The sequence below is a fragment of the Rhinatrema bivittatum genome, chromosome 8 (assembly GCF_901001135.1).
Source record: "Rhinatrema bivittatum chromosome 8, aRhiBiv1.1, whole genome shotgun sequence".
In the NCBI taxonomy this organism is placed as follows: Eukaryota; Metazoa; Chordata; class Amphibia; order Gymnophiona; family Rhinatrematidae; genus Rhinatrema; species Rhinatrema bivittatum.
In genome coordinates this window covers 231,531,837-231,548,469 of record NC_042622.1, presented here as the reverse complement: position 1 = coordinate 231,548,469, position 16,633 = coordinate 231,531,837, and the positions used below count along the sequence as shown (strand labels likewise).

The 16,633-nt window shown below is 41.8% G+C and overlaps 1 protein-coding gene across 13 annotated transcripts in view; it reads right to left on the bottom strand.

Moving 5' to 3' along the window:
• Window positions 1-3,886: 3,886 nt before the first annotated feature.
• The window catches only part of TCF3 (transcription factor 3), a 405,060-nt gene continuing 392,313 nt past the window's right edge, over window positions 3,887-16,633 (bottom strand). For 9 of the 13 annotated variants that reach the window (XM_029613971.1, XM_029613972.1, XM_029613970.1 and 6 more), the window contains 5 exons: window positions 14,844-14,964; window positions 13,877-14,036; window positions 12,383-12,624; window positions 5,763-5,910; window positions 3,887-5,151 (listed from right to left, as the gene is read on the bottom strand). In XM_029613971.1, coding sequence (XP_029469831.1) covers window positions 5,768-5,910; window positions 12,383-12,624; window positions 13,877-14,036; window positions 14,844-14,964 — 666 coding nt within the window. In that variant the 3' untranslated portion in view covers window positions 3,887-5,151; window positions 5,763-5,767. Of the gene's footprint in view, window positions 5,152-5,762; window positions 5,911-6,754; window positions 6,982-12,382; window positions 12,625-13,876; window positions 14,037-14,843; window positions 14,965-16,633 lie in introns of those variants that run through there. The other 4 variants (XM_029613976.1, XM_029613982.1, XM_029613977.1 and 1 more) reach the window with 3 other exon arrangements.

The following is a 16,633-nucleotide window of genomic DNA, read 5'->3' as shown; positions in this document are numbered from 1 at the left end:
CTGGTGTAGTGTGTCATGCATAGCTGGTAGGCTGCTATACATGCTATCAGCATAGATCCCTGGAAAACTCTTCGGCCAAAGGCATCCTAGGACTTCTGCTTTTTGCCAGGAGGGGCAGAAGAATGAGACCTGGATCTCTTAGCCTTTTTCTGGGCGGATTCCACCACTACGGAGTGGTGGGGCAGCTGGCTCTTTTGGAAACCCGGGGCTGACTGAACAAGGTATGTAGCGTCTGTTTTCCTGTTAACTGGTGATACAGTTTCAGGGTGTTCCCAGGTACGGTGAAAGAGGTCCACTAGAACTTTGTGGACTGGAATTGCCATTATTTCTTTGGGAGCACCCACGAATTGGAGCACCTCCAGCAATTTGTGCCTGGCATCCTCCTCCGTTTGCAATTTAAAGGGGATGGCTTCAGACATCTCCTTTATGAAGCTGGCAAATATCGTCTTCAGGAGGGGAGCGGCATCTTTCTTCAGGGGGTGAAGGCTCTGACAAAAGGTCTTCAGAATCTTGAGAATCAGAGGAATCACCCCCCTCCCCCCCAGGATCGTATGGTGGATCTCCCCCACCCCTGTGGGCCTTCAGACGGAGGCAGAAGTCCAAATCCAGCCGAATCAGGAGGTGGCAAGATGGAAACGATGAAGGCACCAAGACAGGAGGAGGTGGCACCGAGGATGGTGGTGGCACTGATGGCATCAGTGTCTTCAATGGCCGTCAGGGTGGGAGTAAACCGGATGGTCCAGGAATCAGTTCTGGCATCGGTGGCTCCCAGGACAGAGAAGAGGCATGGTCCGGTTCTTCCTCATCTGAAGATAAGGGAAATCAGGATCGATGGTTTCAAGAGGTGCTGGTGGTCAGGAAGGAATGGGCACCGATGGAAGTGCACAGATCAGAGTGTCCAATCTTTCAAGTGGAGCCAGCATAGTAGGCACAGGATCAGGAGTCAGCAAGGGAGTCAGTGCCGGTGGTGATTGAAATCCTCGAAACGCTTGAAGGACTGCCTCTTGGACCATCCGGTCCAATTCCTCCCGGAAGGCTGGTGTTGCCAGAGGGTCCACAGGAATTTGTGGAGTCTCTGCTTCCGGCAACATTGCAGCTCCTCAGGCTGGTTTATCGGTGCCGGCACCGGATGAAGCTTCACATCGGTGCAGATGACTGCTTCTCTCGATGCTCGGCCTGGTCCTTCTCTGGTGCAGAGGACGTCGAAGCCTTTGAGCAGGATGATGCCGGTGACGGCTGGTCACCGGCGTCTCGATGTTGAGACATCAATGGAGACTGAGTCAATGACAAAGAAAGCTTCTGACTCAGTGCGCTCTTGGCTGGAGTCGATGAAGATGAGCGCTTAGAGGTGAACGGGTGCACCATCTTCTCTATGTGGGCGCGGCGGCCTTTAGGGGTCATTTGGGCACAACTAGTGCACCGCTGGATGTCGTAGAAAAGCCCCAAGCTTAAGACACAGATATCATGAGGGTCCATAATAGACATAGTCCTCGGACACTCGGGGCACGTCCGATGGAAACTGCCGGGAACTGACCTCAAAGAACGTGGTAAACTTACCGGCATTAGCGAAGGTTGACAGGGGGACCCCAGGACGGGGCAAAATTTTTGGAAATTCTGAGAAAAACGTTCTGAGGAAAAATTTGTGAGAAAGTCTCACAGAGCTCCTAAGAACCGCGAGGCAACTGCTGCGCAGAAAAAGAGAGACTGAAGGGGGACCCCTGCTGGATGCGGGGTTGGTGGCATGCTGGGCATGCTCAGTGTGCCAGTCAAAGTTCTAGAAACTTTGACAAAAGTGTTCCGTGATAGGGCACCATCCAATGATGTCACCCATATGTGATGACTACTATCTTGCTTGTCCTGGGAGAAAGTGTCTGCTCTGCTCTCAGGCCCCATGGTGGCCTGGTTTCCTCCTGGCTTTTGAACAGAAGGTGGGGCCTGAGAGCAGCATAAACACTGACTCAGTTTCATGCTAGTTCATTAACATTCCGTTTGGTCTAATCTTTGGGAAGGAAGCAACTGGCCCCCAACTGAAGGGAGGAGGGTCTGCAGGGCAGGTAAAGAAAAGCCTCTGCTGGCTGTTGCAGTGCAGAGTGCGCAGTTGCATGGCAGGACTTGCTTCCTCCTTATCCTCCTGCAATCACAGTCATTCCATGGACTAGCAGAAATGCTGCCAGGGACCAGGGCTGATGCATGGACTGTGGTTGAGAAACACTGCACTAACAGCCATGCTCTGTGTGGGAATGCGCAGGTGCATTTTATTTAACCTTCAGGGAACTATTGGTACCCTATCTATGATTTTTTTTTTTAACTAGTTAGATTGAAATAGCTTTGGTCAGACAAACCTGCTGTGCAAGTCTTGAGAACAACCACCCTGGTGGGACCAGGCAGGCAGTCACTCTGACAACAGTCTCAAACTAGAAAAACAGCATAGGTAATATTCTTCAGTATCAAATCAGCAAGAAATCAAACAGGTCTGATGTTGATCAATTAGGTTGGGAGGGGGGAAGGGTTGGGGAAAACCCTTTGGTCATGATCACATTTGCAATGCATACAAGTGAAATAAAATGCCAAGACAAACTGTGGGTGACACAAAATGTATTTAGTCCAAAAAAAGTGTGCCTATGTTTTTGCAGTTAGTCTCCCTTTCATAATATTAGTGCTGAAGTGATGGAGTGTTTCTCTCAGTAAACAGTCAAATGTATTTAATTCAATAAAAAGTTACTACCTACTATTTATTGACCTTTATATCTGTGTATGTAAATAGACTATATCATGGCAACAACACTTATCTACAATGCATACAGCAAACTGACAAGATCCTATACCCCAAAATACCCAGCATCAGTCTCACAAACTGTATTTTGGATTGTGGAGCCAAGGGATCAGACCTTTGAAGGCCTAATTTAAAGAAACAAGATACTTCCTTCCCCTCAGATAAAGAGGTACTGGGTTTTGTTTATCCTATATTGTAAGACTGATAAATATATTCACACACACATGCCTAACTGGCAATAAAGGAAGCCCTCAACTTTTAAGCATCATTTAAAATTTACACTGTAGAGAAGAATTATGCCTGTCACATTCCATGTTTTGACAAGTGACCCACTGAAGGACATAGTAGCAGAAATGAATCAGGAGGGCCTAACACTCCCAAGAGTGGTGTGCATAGTGGGAAGAGGAGAGACCACGAGTGTGCATGCCCAAACTTTGCACTTGAGCACAAAAAATGTCTTGAGCCAAATGGGCCCGCGACTGTGCAACAGTTCTTGCAGCATTTCCATTTTAGTAATAAAATTCTTAACGATTTTAGTTTCTTTGCATCCTGCAAATGGTACATTTTTTTCAGTTACAAGGACTTGTTGGTTAAGAAAAAAATAAACCAAAACATGTATGTATATGTATGATATATTCACAAACTTTTGTTTTCTCATCACAGCTATGGTCATCTCAATTATTGAACCTCAGATGGAGCCTACTCATGGCATACCTGCAGAAAGTAAGCTAGCCAATTCCAAGTAGTATCAAAAGTAACAAGGAGGTAGGACATGCAAGTTGAATTCAACAGCAACTGTGCATCATCCACAAAACTAGAAATGGCCTCTCCATAGGCCATCTGCACAATTCTGTTCATGAGGACAAGTTCCCGAGCACATCATATCTATAGTCATGTGATGGACCTTACCATTAATGGGGGTACATTCTCAGACATGTTGAACTATCACTCTCCCCTTCCCACCCCCCACATTCCTCCTCTTAATGTCCTGAGACTTCAGGCTGAGAGTTTCACTTGCTACATGAATGATTCCTCCAATTCCATCTGACTTACTGTGTCTACATTTTGCACATTAAACGTTTGATGCGTCTGCTCTGTCCTCATCTTGGTTTGTTCTGTTTTCTTGTCTCTCTGATCTTATGTGAATTTCCAGTGTCTTTGTTCTATGATTTGGCCTCCATTTGTGTCTTTGCTCCATATTCTTTGTTCAGCTTTTGGTGCTCTCCCCACTCATCTTACTAATATTTGTGCAAACTCATCAGAGAAGGGGTTATGCAATTTCTGGGCTGCTCACATCTCTTCAGTGTCTTCCTCCTCTTGTCAATTTAGTTGAACTCAGAATGCAGTGCTTCACAACAAGTCACGTGCACACACCCCTGCCTGACCCATCACAACTGCATAAGCCAGGAAACTGGAAAGAAAGGAATAGGGTCTTTCCCTGTGTGGACTCCCTCTTCCTTTTGGACTGCTGGAGCTTTGTGAACACACCTTGACAGGTTGCTGAGTTCCCTCCCCGGAACGAGGGGGCAGGTGTGGGATCCAAGGATCATCATTTCAAAGCCTGCAAAAACCACTAAAGGTATAAGCTGCCTTTTTCTTCCTCTATTACTGGGTTCATTTTTTACATTATTTCCTAAACAAGGCAGCAAGCAAAAAAAAAACCAAAAACCAAAGAAACGATTAACTCTGCACAGGAGAGACATGGAAGGTACAAGCCAGGAACAACTTGGCTAGCTACATTCACATGTACTGGGGACTTTCAGAGCAGATTCTGAGCCTTTTTAATTATTATTTTTTTTTTTTATAATCCAGTCCTTTTTTATCTTTTTTTTTTTTTTTTTTTTAACACAAACTTTAATATTCTGGTTTGTCCTAAATGATGCAACATTTAACTATAGAGAGAGCAGCAGGAAAACAAAAAGCATAGGGCACAAAACAATTGTTTTTTATACAAAAGAAATTTGTCACTTACAAAACGTATGCAAAATAAGCTAAAAAAAGCATTGCTATTTGTATTCTACATAAAAAAAAAATCTCATTGCTAATGTTTTTGTTTTTTTGTTTTTCTTTAAAAAACAAAAAGGAAAATATTAAGCATAGGCACAATTTGCTGCTGGCGGCTTGTGAACAAGTCAATGCAATACAACGCTCCCCTTTAATAACAGAGTGATATGTATTGACTGTTCCATACTTAAGGCAATTTTTTTTTATTTCAACAAAGTGTTTATTTTATGCTTTTTACAGCATACCAGAGTCACTTCATGTGTGTCAGTATCAGCACTAGTAGAGTCTAAATTCCTGGGGCTAGATGGAGAAGGGGTGCTTGGAGGCCACACATCCATCTTCCTACCGAACTCAATGTCCTCGAATCCAAAGAGCTAGAGGAAAGAAACCAGTACACAGAAAACATACAAAACAGGGATGTCAGAATGGTGACAACTGTTCTCATATCTAGTGGGTATAGAAAAACATGACCAAATGATTTTTGGTTTAAAAGGCTTACAATGTACTGGTAAAATAGGGGTTTAAATAATTCATTTAAACAAGTATAACCTACATCATTTTCATGTCTAATTATTTCATCTTCCTACTACCACATCAGTGAAAAGATTAGGTAACCTTTTACTGTTCCCCAATACCCACCAACTGAGATTGCTCATTGCCCAACACTAGCACTCCACTTTCTGAACTTAGTTTTGGAGACAAGACTATTTTTCAAGAACTGTGGACCATCAGAAAGACATTCTGAATAATGGGAGGGCAATGAAATATCAGTAATGGATAGCAGCCCATGGACAGTTTGAGAACATACAATACATGACTCACTAGAAAGCTGAGCCTGGGGTGGGGAAAGTGACCTTTTCCAAAAGCAGTTAGAATAAGGCTGGTGCTCCAGAGTGGAAACTAGCGCCAGGGCCTTCCTCAGCAAATAAGTAACAAGTGAGCATCATGTAGGCCATGCAACTTGTGGCTGTTGGCAAAAAAATACCTTTTTCACATGTGTCCCACTGGGTTGTGGGCATCTCCCAAGCCAGGATGGGAAGCAGACAGGGCCATCTGTGGATCTCCTACCACTCCAGATACTTTCTCCTCCTCCCGGCGCTTCAAGCAGGCAGCTTTAGGATTTAAATTTCGTTCTATATAGGAAATATCAAGAATATAAAAGCTTAAATGCAGACAGTAGCTGCACAGGGAATGGGTTACAAAGTCATGGAGGCAAATGGTGCAAGGGGATGATAAACCATGGAAATGTAGTGGAAGGCTAAACAATCATTGGGGAATCTTCATGGTTCATTTCACACACTTCTTGCTTTTCCTCATTTTGAGAAATTATTAAAAAACATGTAAAGCATCCCTATTACAACTGTTAATCAAGTTAACTCACAACTAGCACGTACACAATTAGATTAAAGAAAACACCTGGAATTGATAAAATTGTTTAACTATTTTTGAACATTACATTAGCATCTTTTTGGCCCCAACCAGTAAGTCTCTGCTTTTGCCTGTGCCACTTTCCTACTGGCTCCTGCTATAGGTGAAGGGCAGCAGGCACTGGTCCAGGAAGGCATTTTTTTTCTTTTAAATAAGTATCATCTCTAGTCCAGGTGTACACTGCATAGTGCTATTATAGCAGAGTCCAACATACAATTAGCAGGCTGCACTGTACTCAAGTCAAATTCCATCTTATCAAATGTTAAAAAGCTAGAAACAGAGTCCCTGCGAGGTTGCAGGTCTGTCAACAGATTCCAGTTTTATGGATACTACATATTAGCCTCTAAAGTAGGAAGGGGGGTGGGGGGGGATCATCCAGCCAAATCAATCACAACTGGATATTTAGAGGCTTTGGGTAGTAAAAGATATTCACCCAAAGTTACAGATAGATAATCAGTAAAAAGGTTGGGTTTAGAACCAATACTCCTATTCCTCATACTCCTAAAAGGAAGATCCCAAACATCCAGCTTAAGTTGCCATGAACCATACCTCGTACTTGCTGTTCCAGGCCCATAATGATCTGCACGGCTTGTTGCAGGATGATCAGTTTGGTCTGTGCTTTGTCCGTTTTTAAGTGCATCTGACACATGCGTCCCAGTTCTTTAAAGGCCTCATTTATGTCCCGTACGCGCACCCTTTCCCTGGCGTTATTGGCTGTTCTCCTCTCCCGGTCCCTCAGATCTTTGTCCTCCAGCGAGAGAGTCTCGTCGGTACTGCTGGGTTTACAGCACCAGAGGGGATAAGTTAGGGGAGGGTGTGAATGGGTAAAGGGGAGGAGGATGAGCTCAAGTAGTTTGTGCTGGTGGTGCCACTAATGTCCATGAGTTGACTCAAACCTTGAATCACCACAGGCCCTTTAAGGGTTTCATGACCTGCTGGCAGCACCCATGTGATGGGAGAATTCTGAAATTCAGTTTCATGGGGAATGCCCCCCCCCCCAGTTTTTGGACCCCAGATCACATTCAAGATGCAGCCAAATACCACATTTAACATCTCTGCAATGAAATGAATAATGCTGAGGAGCATGCAAAGTATGTAATATCCACATACAGGTAGTACCAAAATGCTATGTGCATGTCTTGTATGAGCTTGTTAAATTTAGTCTTTCAAGGAGGGAAACAAAGCATGTGAAATTCTCATGTCACAGGATAAGTATTTCAAGCAAGTGGAAATACATAGAGGTGGTGCTTATTCCCCCCCCCCACCCATGACAAGACACTATTTTTTTTTTAAACTTCTACTGTAAATGTTTCAAAAATGCATTTCCAATAATTTTTTTTTAAGCAAGCATAGACTTGATAGGATCCTGGGCCATTGTGTCATGTAAATAAGGTCATTCATATGCAAAATCTTATGCTATTACTACATAAATGTGACTTTAGAAAATCACAAGATGAGACGCTGCCAGCTGTGTCCATCAGTGAGTACTATAGACAGTATTATCTAAGCATATAAAAATCTTCTCCCCCCTTCTCCTCCACTGTTTTTCTGTCAGCTGGTCTACAGCTCTAATCCAATTTCACATAAAGTTTGAAATTGTGGGAGCTGGAGTACATTAGTTTAAAAGACAAAGAGCTTCAATACTGGAAAGAAAATAATTGCTTTCCCATCGCAGCTTGCAAGACCCCTGTATTTCCTACTAGGAACTGCACCCTTGCCAAGAAAGTCAAATAGCATTGCACATAGTAGGTTTGGCCTATTCATTCCATGGCTGTCTGATAATGCTTTCTGGAACTCTGGGCCAACACTGCTGTTCCCAAGAGAGCTGCAATGAATTAAAGGCAATTGTCACTGCATACACAAGAGTGCATGGCTACATATCAAGCTTTACATTCTCCTCCTGTCGGCCATAGCACAACAGACATCAGAGGAGAAATGGGCTAGAAACCCCATTCTCATTTTAAAGTGAAATGGATTTGTAATCTTCAAGATAGTTTTTCCTCTTTAGGCAGGTTGAGCGCCCTCAGTCAGTCTCAGCAGATTTCAATTATACAGCACTGTTTATAGTGCTCGTTTTCACAGAACGTGTGATTAGTTTTCATGATAAGCGAGACATGATCAAACGATCATCCCCTTCTGATACTGCACCAACCACCTTAACTTCCCTTTCTTCACTCCACCCCACCCCTCCTCCTGAAAGCTAAGACATCAAAATAAAGAGCCTTTAGTTTGTCTGAGGTGCATCTCTAAGGAATGATGTTCTGTGAGAGACCTTCAGACCATTCTCCCCTTGAATGTATAGCATCCTTAGCAAGTAGCTGAGTGGATGCAAGTGGACAATCAAATGCATAACAATGATACACCCTTCTTTTACTCTTATCGGGCAAAAATTTCATTGCAGAGATGTTCTTGAAAAACAAAATCTGCCTCCTCTTCACCAAAATCTACTGAGCACAAGGGATGACCTCCTCTTCCCAGAGCAAAATTCTCACAAAAAAGGGTACAGAGTATCTCATCTAAACTTGCTTTAGCTGCCAAATGGGATAAAAAAAACACACAAGTTGTTCCCTTAAGTTCTTGAAGAGTTGATCTGAGTTTATCATGGTTCCTACCACAAGAGTGTGAGTTTTATATAGCAAGGGTCTTTCCCAATACATCATGCCCATGTGCCATATTCTTCAATATTCATGTTAACTACTTTATTTCCATTACAAAACAGGGATGGGGATCTGTCTCAAGCCAAGTAGAAGAAGGAAATCTATTTCTGGTACCAGCTTTCCACTTTCAAAGACCTAATACAACTTAATTTAAATTTAGTTGTTAGTGCATCTACATTACCAATTTACTCTACTATACTAGTTCCATTTACTTTCATTTAGCTGCAAAACATTTTGACAACTTTCATATAATGCAATGTTTTGGGTTATGGCCAAACCTCCAGCTAATCACCACCAACTTCATCCAAGCACAGTCAGATATCAAAATTAATGGACACACTAGATGGTGTGATTTTTCTTAAGAACATGTGCCCCAGTTTACAGGTTTTTAAGGATCCATACAGGATACCTCTTCAAGCATTCAAGTGATTTTCTACAAATATTTAATGTTACCTATATATTTATAATCTAGTGACCTAAAGAGTCTATGGATAAACTCCGAGATCACAAGCTGTCATCTTGCTCATCAGGATAACCATGACAGCAAACCTGCTTGGATTCTTCTCCTCCTGCATTTCCACAGTAGCCGTTAGTACAAGCTCTAAACATGGCTTCATGTTCACTGGCCTCAAACCCCTAACCATTGAGGTACATTTTTTGCAATAGACAAAATGAAAAACCCCCAAGTGGACAGGACAAATACCACTCTGGTTCTAAAGGGGGTGTAGATGTTTCATGGCTCTGCCGTGTTGGTAATTCCCAATAAATGCTTCTTGATATCTTTAATGTCTCTAGGATCCAGCCATGCCCTCTAACACCCGTCAACTACAGAGAAACAAGACAAATCAAAAACTCTATAACCCCAATGGTTTTCCTTCCGTTCTCAAAGTTTTAAGTCCCATCTCTTGCCTGCAACACTGAAGAGGTCATATGTCACCTTCCTAAGCACACCTTGGACATAGACCATGTGTACAACACCTACTGTATTGGCTAGTCCTTTATAAATACTAAACTTGTCAACCTGGACAACCAACGCCAATCCTTACTTAAAAATAAAGAAATTCAGATTTTATCTCCCAACACTTTTTTTTTTGTCAGACCAGCTTATTATTTGCTTCCAGATTCTTGGCCCAAGGATAGCAAGTCAGGAACTGGCTTGCCATTTACAGACCACTATGGATTTGTCAATAGGCACTCATTACGCCTATGCCGGCAAACATTTAGGGACAACAGGCTGGCTAAGATTTGCTGCTTTCCAACTCTGCTGAATTCATTAGCAGAGAACTGCCTTCTGCTGCCCTGTAAGACACTTAACAAGAGATGGGGGCACAGGAGAAAGCACCAAAAGTGCCTAGGGGCAGCAAAACATTTGTTTATTAAAACTTATTAATTGCCTCAACCAAGGCAATGTTCAAAACTACATTTATAAAATTGTAAAATATTCATTCCTGCTTACAAAAAAAATTTGTATACTTTTTTTCCCCCAACAGGACAAGCGCAGGAGACCAAAGTGACCATAATGCCAACTCTGCCCTCCCTCCCATCTATTTCCTTTTCCTCGGTGTGTGACTGATAACAGCAAGTACAAGGTAGAGAGAGTGTGGGACCACTGAGAGGTCACGGCTTGGGGACTGTCTGTAGGAGATCAGAAGAGAAAATAAGAAAAAAAATAGCACAGGAGGAAATAAAAAAAATATTACATAATGCTTTAAAAGATATAGTAAAGAGTGTGAAAACAGAACAAAAAAAAAAAAGAAATCAGCCATCAAACCACATATAGAAGCATAAGATGAGCTAAGCAGAGTCCAGAAATCTCTAAATTCCATTTGAAGAGACAGCTGCTGCGGAAGGAAAGAATTAACTTGCGAGAAATGTTCCTGCATAACAAATATTTGAAAAGAAATTAAAGGAAAAATACCAATGAGGAAAATAAAAATGCATGCAGAGCAAACAGTAAAAGCAACAAATGCACTTTCAGCTAAGAAAAGCTAGCATGATACCCACACACATCCTGCATCCCAATTATGGTCAAACTGTTTTCTAGGACTTTAGTCTCTTAACCTAAACTGCTGCAAAAATAACTAGATCCCTCTATGTATATTAAAAAAAAAAAAAAGCACACACACTTTCCTTTCCTAATACCCCAGTGACTCAAGACTTGGTCCATCTAAGGCACAGCTGATGTTAAGAGTGAGGAAGAGCTGTCCCATCTAAACTCATGCTCCCTTCCAGAGAAATGAAGTGTCAGCTTTAATGCTTGGGAATACCATCAGGCCCAACTATCATTTTCATGCATAATGTGCCTTAATCCAATTTAGCTAGACACTTGTTTTAATAAAAAAAATCATGTACAACAAATTCTACTATGAAACAATGGTGACAGTGGAAAAGTTGAATGTTCCTAAATATATCCATATGTGTATACACAGGCACACTGGCAGTGTCCGTTTTTAGCCTACTTTCCAAAAGGGAGACAGGCTTGTGCAATGTGAGTGTCCATCCACTACTAAAAAAACAAAAAACACAAAACCCAACAAACTTTCCTATTCTGACCCCTGTGGACAAAGTTTCAGGGCATGTCAAGGGGGGGGCCAAAATGAAATCTATTATGGGCATTTTTTCTAGATCCACATATTCCACAAACACATGGACAGTAGTTTTCTCCTAAAACTTGTTTTGCATCTGTTCTACATTCAATCCCTTCCAAAGTTTTACATGTTGGGGGGGGGGGGGGGGGGGGGGGGGGGAGGAGTGTGCATGAGGATTATTACAGAGATTTGGGGGAAATCAACATATTCTACAAACACATGCATAAATTTTGCCAGCTAATTACTTTATGGCTTTGTATCCAGTTCACACCAAAATTTCAGACTGTCAAGGGAGCCAGGAGGCATAAGACACTGGTAATTTTTTTAAAAATCTACATAGGCAGATTTCAAAAAGTAAGCTCCAATAGTTCTGTCAGTTATTTATATTATGGATGTTATTTTGTACCCTGCTTGAGCAAGTACTTCAGACCTGTGGGCTAGAAATGCTCTGAATAGTTTTGCATTTCTATTTGTCACCAAGTATGCAGTAAAAGTGTATTTTATTGACTGCCAGTGTTTTGAATGTGTCTGCCTGAAGGAAAAATATGATTTTCCTTCTCCCCTCTACCCATGGGAGCATCCTCTATCTTCCACCCCTTACCTCATATGTACCAAAGTCCAAAAAGTTCTTTATTACCCAGAGTCACTAACCAGCTGGCACATATTCCTCCCCCATCCTCAGTCCTGGAAACATGGCAATGCACACTTAGAGCAAACGCCATGCAATGCATGCAGATGCTATAAAATAAATAGGGAAGCAAAAGAAACTGGTAAGGCTTTTAAGATTTCAAAGCAGGAGAAAGCAGTTAGGGGAGATGGGGTAATAAAAAGATAGCATTAGCCACCAAGGCATACTATACGTATGTCACAGGGTAGACAGACAGCCCCCGTGCCGATCCGATACATATCACCACTCCGTGCCCCTCACTGACCTCGAACTTGTTGCTCCAGGTTTAGTATGACTGATACGGCCTGGTGTAGTATTAGCAGTTTGGTCTGTGGCTTTTCGCTGTTAAGGTGGAGTTGGCACATGCGTCCGAGCTCTTTAAAGGCCTCGTTGATGTCACGAACGCGGAGACGCTCGCGGGCATTATTGGCGACCCTCCTCTCTTTTTCTCTCTCTGCTTTTTGCTCTGGGGGGAGAAGATCGTCCTCATCCTCATCCTCATCTTGACTAATAATTTAAAATAAGAACGAGAGAGGGACAGTCCTCTACTGCACTTTCAAGCACCATCAACTCAAAAGAAAAAAAAACAATATTTTTTACAGCAAGAAAAAAGAAAAATATTAGACTTGAAAAACCTTCAAGGTAAATAAAATCTGTAGCATCTGAGTTATGTAATAAGACAAGAAAACTGATCTACATCCCAATATTATCTAGCACATCCTTCTGATGCAACACACCCAGATCCTTTCAAGCTGCTGGCTGCTTGTGTCTGCCAATCTACTGGTGGTATTGCTTTAGGACAGAACAAAAATAGGACAACCCACTGAGCATAAAGATGTTTTTACCTTTCATAAAGTTCCAGTAAGAGACCAGACTTATGGGCAACTTGACAAATGAAGTTATTTTTTTTTTTTACCACAGCACAAGTAATGACAACCTAAGAGGTTTATTTTACATGTCAGGACAGATAACTGCTCTGCAGGGTTCTTGAATACGAATTTTGCAAGGAAAAGCAATGGGATCAACCAATCCAACTCATCACACAAGACAACTTTCTATGAGAACAGAGGAGTTTGCAAGACCTCTAGTCTCTGTTCCAAAGCTTTTATTAGAACATGGTTGGGGTTTAACATTTTTTTCTTCTTTAAACAAATCATTTGTAGTCTAAAACAAAAGTCAACATCTTCTAAGGGGGGGGGGGGGGGATGTGAACAAATCCCATGATTAGAACCTGGCCCTCTAATTAAACATTTTCTTTTGTATAGATAGTCGTAACCCAACCAAGTGATAAGAAATGGCAGCACCTGAAATGATAGGCTGATAAGTTTAGAAAGAGCAAGCACCTCTCCTCCCCACTCTTTTACCTTAAGATACTTATTAAAGCACAGGCATGTTTCTCCTTCTGTCTTGGTAAAATTACACTAAATATGAATTTGCCAAACTGATTTGGCATCTCCAGAGCGACCTGGATAATCAAAATCCTCTTTTGGTGCAAAGAAGGATAATAGCACCCTGGCAAGAAAGTCTCAAGATTATCCCCTGGTTTTAAAACACTAGCATGTGTTTGCTGCTACAGCAGTGCCATAAACTGCATGTTTGCAGCAACTCATAGATGGGGGCACTAATCAGGCTAGGACTTGAACTGCTGCCAGTTTAAGGATATGGCTGGCGGTCATCCACGCTGCCAATCCTCTTGAAAAGGCTAATACACAAACATTAGACTTTCTCTCCTCTTCTGAAATAAATAGGAGAGACCGACCTGTTCAAGGAGCATCTGGTCCTGTTTCGAGAGGGTTTCAATTCTTTCTTCTCATCATCTGAATGGTCATCAACCAGTGTGTTCTCCTCATCCTCCTTGTCTTCCCGTTTTATCTCCATGTCCCCTGAAGACACATTTGCTCTTCCCAGCCCTGTAAGGCCTGCAATTTATTAAAACGTTAAAACACAAACCACCCAAAACAAAAGCTCCATGCCATTAGTCAGAGGCAGCGCAGTAGCACCATTCCAGCCTGTTTGGGTCTTCCACAGAGCCTATTTGCAATGCTCAGTTCCAAAATGGAGTGGACTCTAATTTCCAAAGTCTTGGAGAAGGAAGGGGGTTCATCAAACACAGCACAATGTTAAATGCTGCTGTTCTATTGGATGTCCCCACTAGCTGGTCTGGCTTTTTGGTTATCTGCAAATAATATGCATGAGATTTGCACACATTGGAGCCAATAATCAAGTTAATGTATGCAAATATAGCTCATATATAGTTATTAAAGCTGTTCTGAAAGCCAGACAAGAATATGGTTTTTCAGGATATCCATTTACAAACACACACCCTCATTGTTTAACAGCCTCTCTTCCTGCTCACACCCCCATGCTTGCCAGCCTATTCCAACCAAGCAGTGGCTACTATTGCACCAGCTGTATTTCTAAAGTGTTTTTTTTTTTTTGTAATCCTGTTATGATGTAAACCAGTACTGAGAATATGAATCAACATTCCAGGTATTGATCACCTACTTGCTCTTTAAAATAGTCTCAGCACTCGTGACTAGTGGCACTTTTTACCTTGGTAAAAACAGAATGTTAAATACTTATGCCAACATTAACTCAGCTGAACATATGTCCAGCTATTCTGAGCTGCTGTGGCCAGTTTTGCCAGACATTATGGATAAAGACAGCTAGAAGTAACATGTGATGCAGCACTGACAGTGCATAGGATGGGGAAGAGGAAGGCTTACTGCTGTATGCATCTTGCTGTCTGTTGAGCTCAGGAAGCGAGCTAGGCTGCGATGGCAATGTGGCATGGTTCCGAAGTATGCTTGAAGTGTTGGCCAGTCCATCTTCAGAATGGGTAGCCACCTATAAGGGACAGAGCAGTAGCACAGCAGTCTTTAATGGTGAAACAAAACAACTGCCATGCATCGAAAAATTAGAAGAACTTTGGTTAGCATTTCATTTACCAAAAAAAAAAAAAAAAACCAAACCAAAATAGTTTGTTCTAATTTTCATCACAACATATGCAAATAGATATGTGCCATATTTTGACTCATGAATTTAAAATCTAACAACCTCCATAATCAGAAGGGAAGTACTTATTTAAACTGTTTATGTGCATATACACAGCACAAATAGGAATTCAGTGATCTTTATTCCTTATTTTAAGCTCAATTTTTCTCAGTGGAACACCTTAAAATACAGACAATTCCTCTCTACACATAACCTTAGCGCTCTCTAGGAGTGGGAAGCTAAAAGGAGTGATTGTGTGTAAGTTTTTGACTTGTATACATAAACTGCCTCTGTGTACACTATTCAAAATGTTTTCTGTTAAGTTATTCCAGGTCTCATCTACCTATAGGAAATGGTAGAAGTCAAGCTTGTAGAGCTGGTGTATGAGGTGGCCAAAAATAGTGTCTATGGAAACTCTAGATTCTCAGACCTACCATATTTAATCTTCCTTGAGAGATGCACACTAATGTTTAATTTATTTTCACTTCAGCACCCATTCATGGTTTCAGATATAAGGGCCAATACACTAAACCAATGTTACGGTTCCTTAGCGATAGTTTTGGTTCCTTGTAAACCGGGGTATAGTTAAACCGGGGATAGTTAAGGAACCAATGTTACGGTTCCTTAGCGATAGTTTTGGTTCCTTGTAAACCGGGGTGATATGTATACTATACAGGAACCCCGGTATATAAATTCTTTAAATAAATAATAAATAAATAAACTGCAGAGGGCTCTACAGGAATGGCCCAGTAAGGAGAAATTTCTTACCTGATAATTTTCTTTCCATGAGTTCAGCCAGCCAATCAAGACAGAGACTAACAGGTTTGTTGACATCATCTCTTATAGGCAGTCATGCTGACCTCAGCCTGCCAGTATTTTATGTAAAAGCTAAGAAACATTTTTAATACACTAAACTTTCCTTTACCTCCTAAGCAAAAACCAGAGGGTTTCCAAAAGAGATACAAACAAGGAAAGGAAGAGACAAACTTTATCAAGGAATGCAGGTTATCTTAAACTTCTAGCATGCCAATTCATGCACACAAGCAGCAATTCTGAAAATGAATCAGGAGAATACACTTAGTAGAAGAGGGAGGGTCCTGGTCTGGTCTGGCTAGATTCAAGGAAAGGAAATTCAGCTAAGAACTAACTTCTTCCTATTCATACAGCCAGACCAGTCCAGATGTACCCAAGCTATCCTCATTACTGGGTGGGACACTGTCAAGCCTGCTCAAGACATCCAAACCAAAGGAAGCCTCTTCCCTGGCTAAATGGTCAAGACAATAGTGCTTTGAATAAGTATGCAAGGAAGACCAGGTCATCACTCTGCAAATCTCTAATAGCAACACCAGGCAAAATTCTGCCCATGAAGCTGCCTGCACACTAGTAGAGTGCACCCTCAATTTCTTAAGCAGCAGCAATCCCTTGGATATTTAAACCCCCCCTATAACTTCCTTACTCCAGCGAGCTATCAACACCTTCAAAGCTGTTCCGACCCTTTTAGAACCACTAGAATAAACAAATG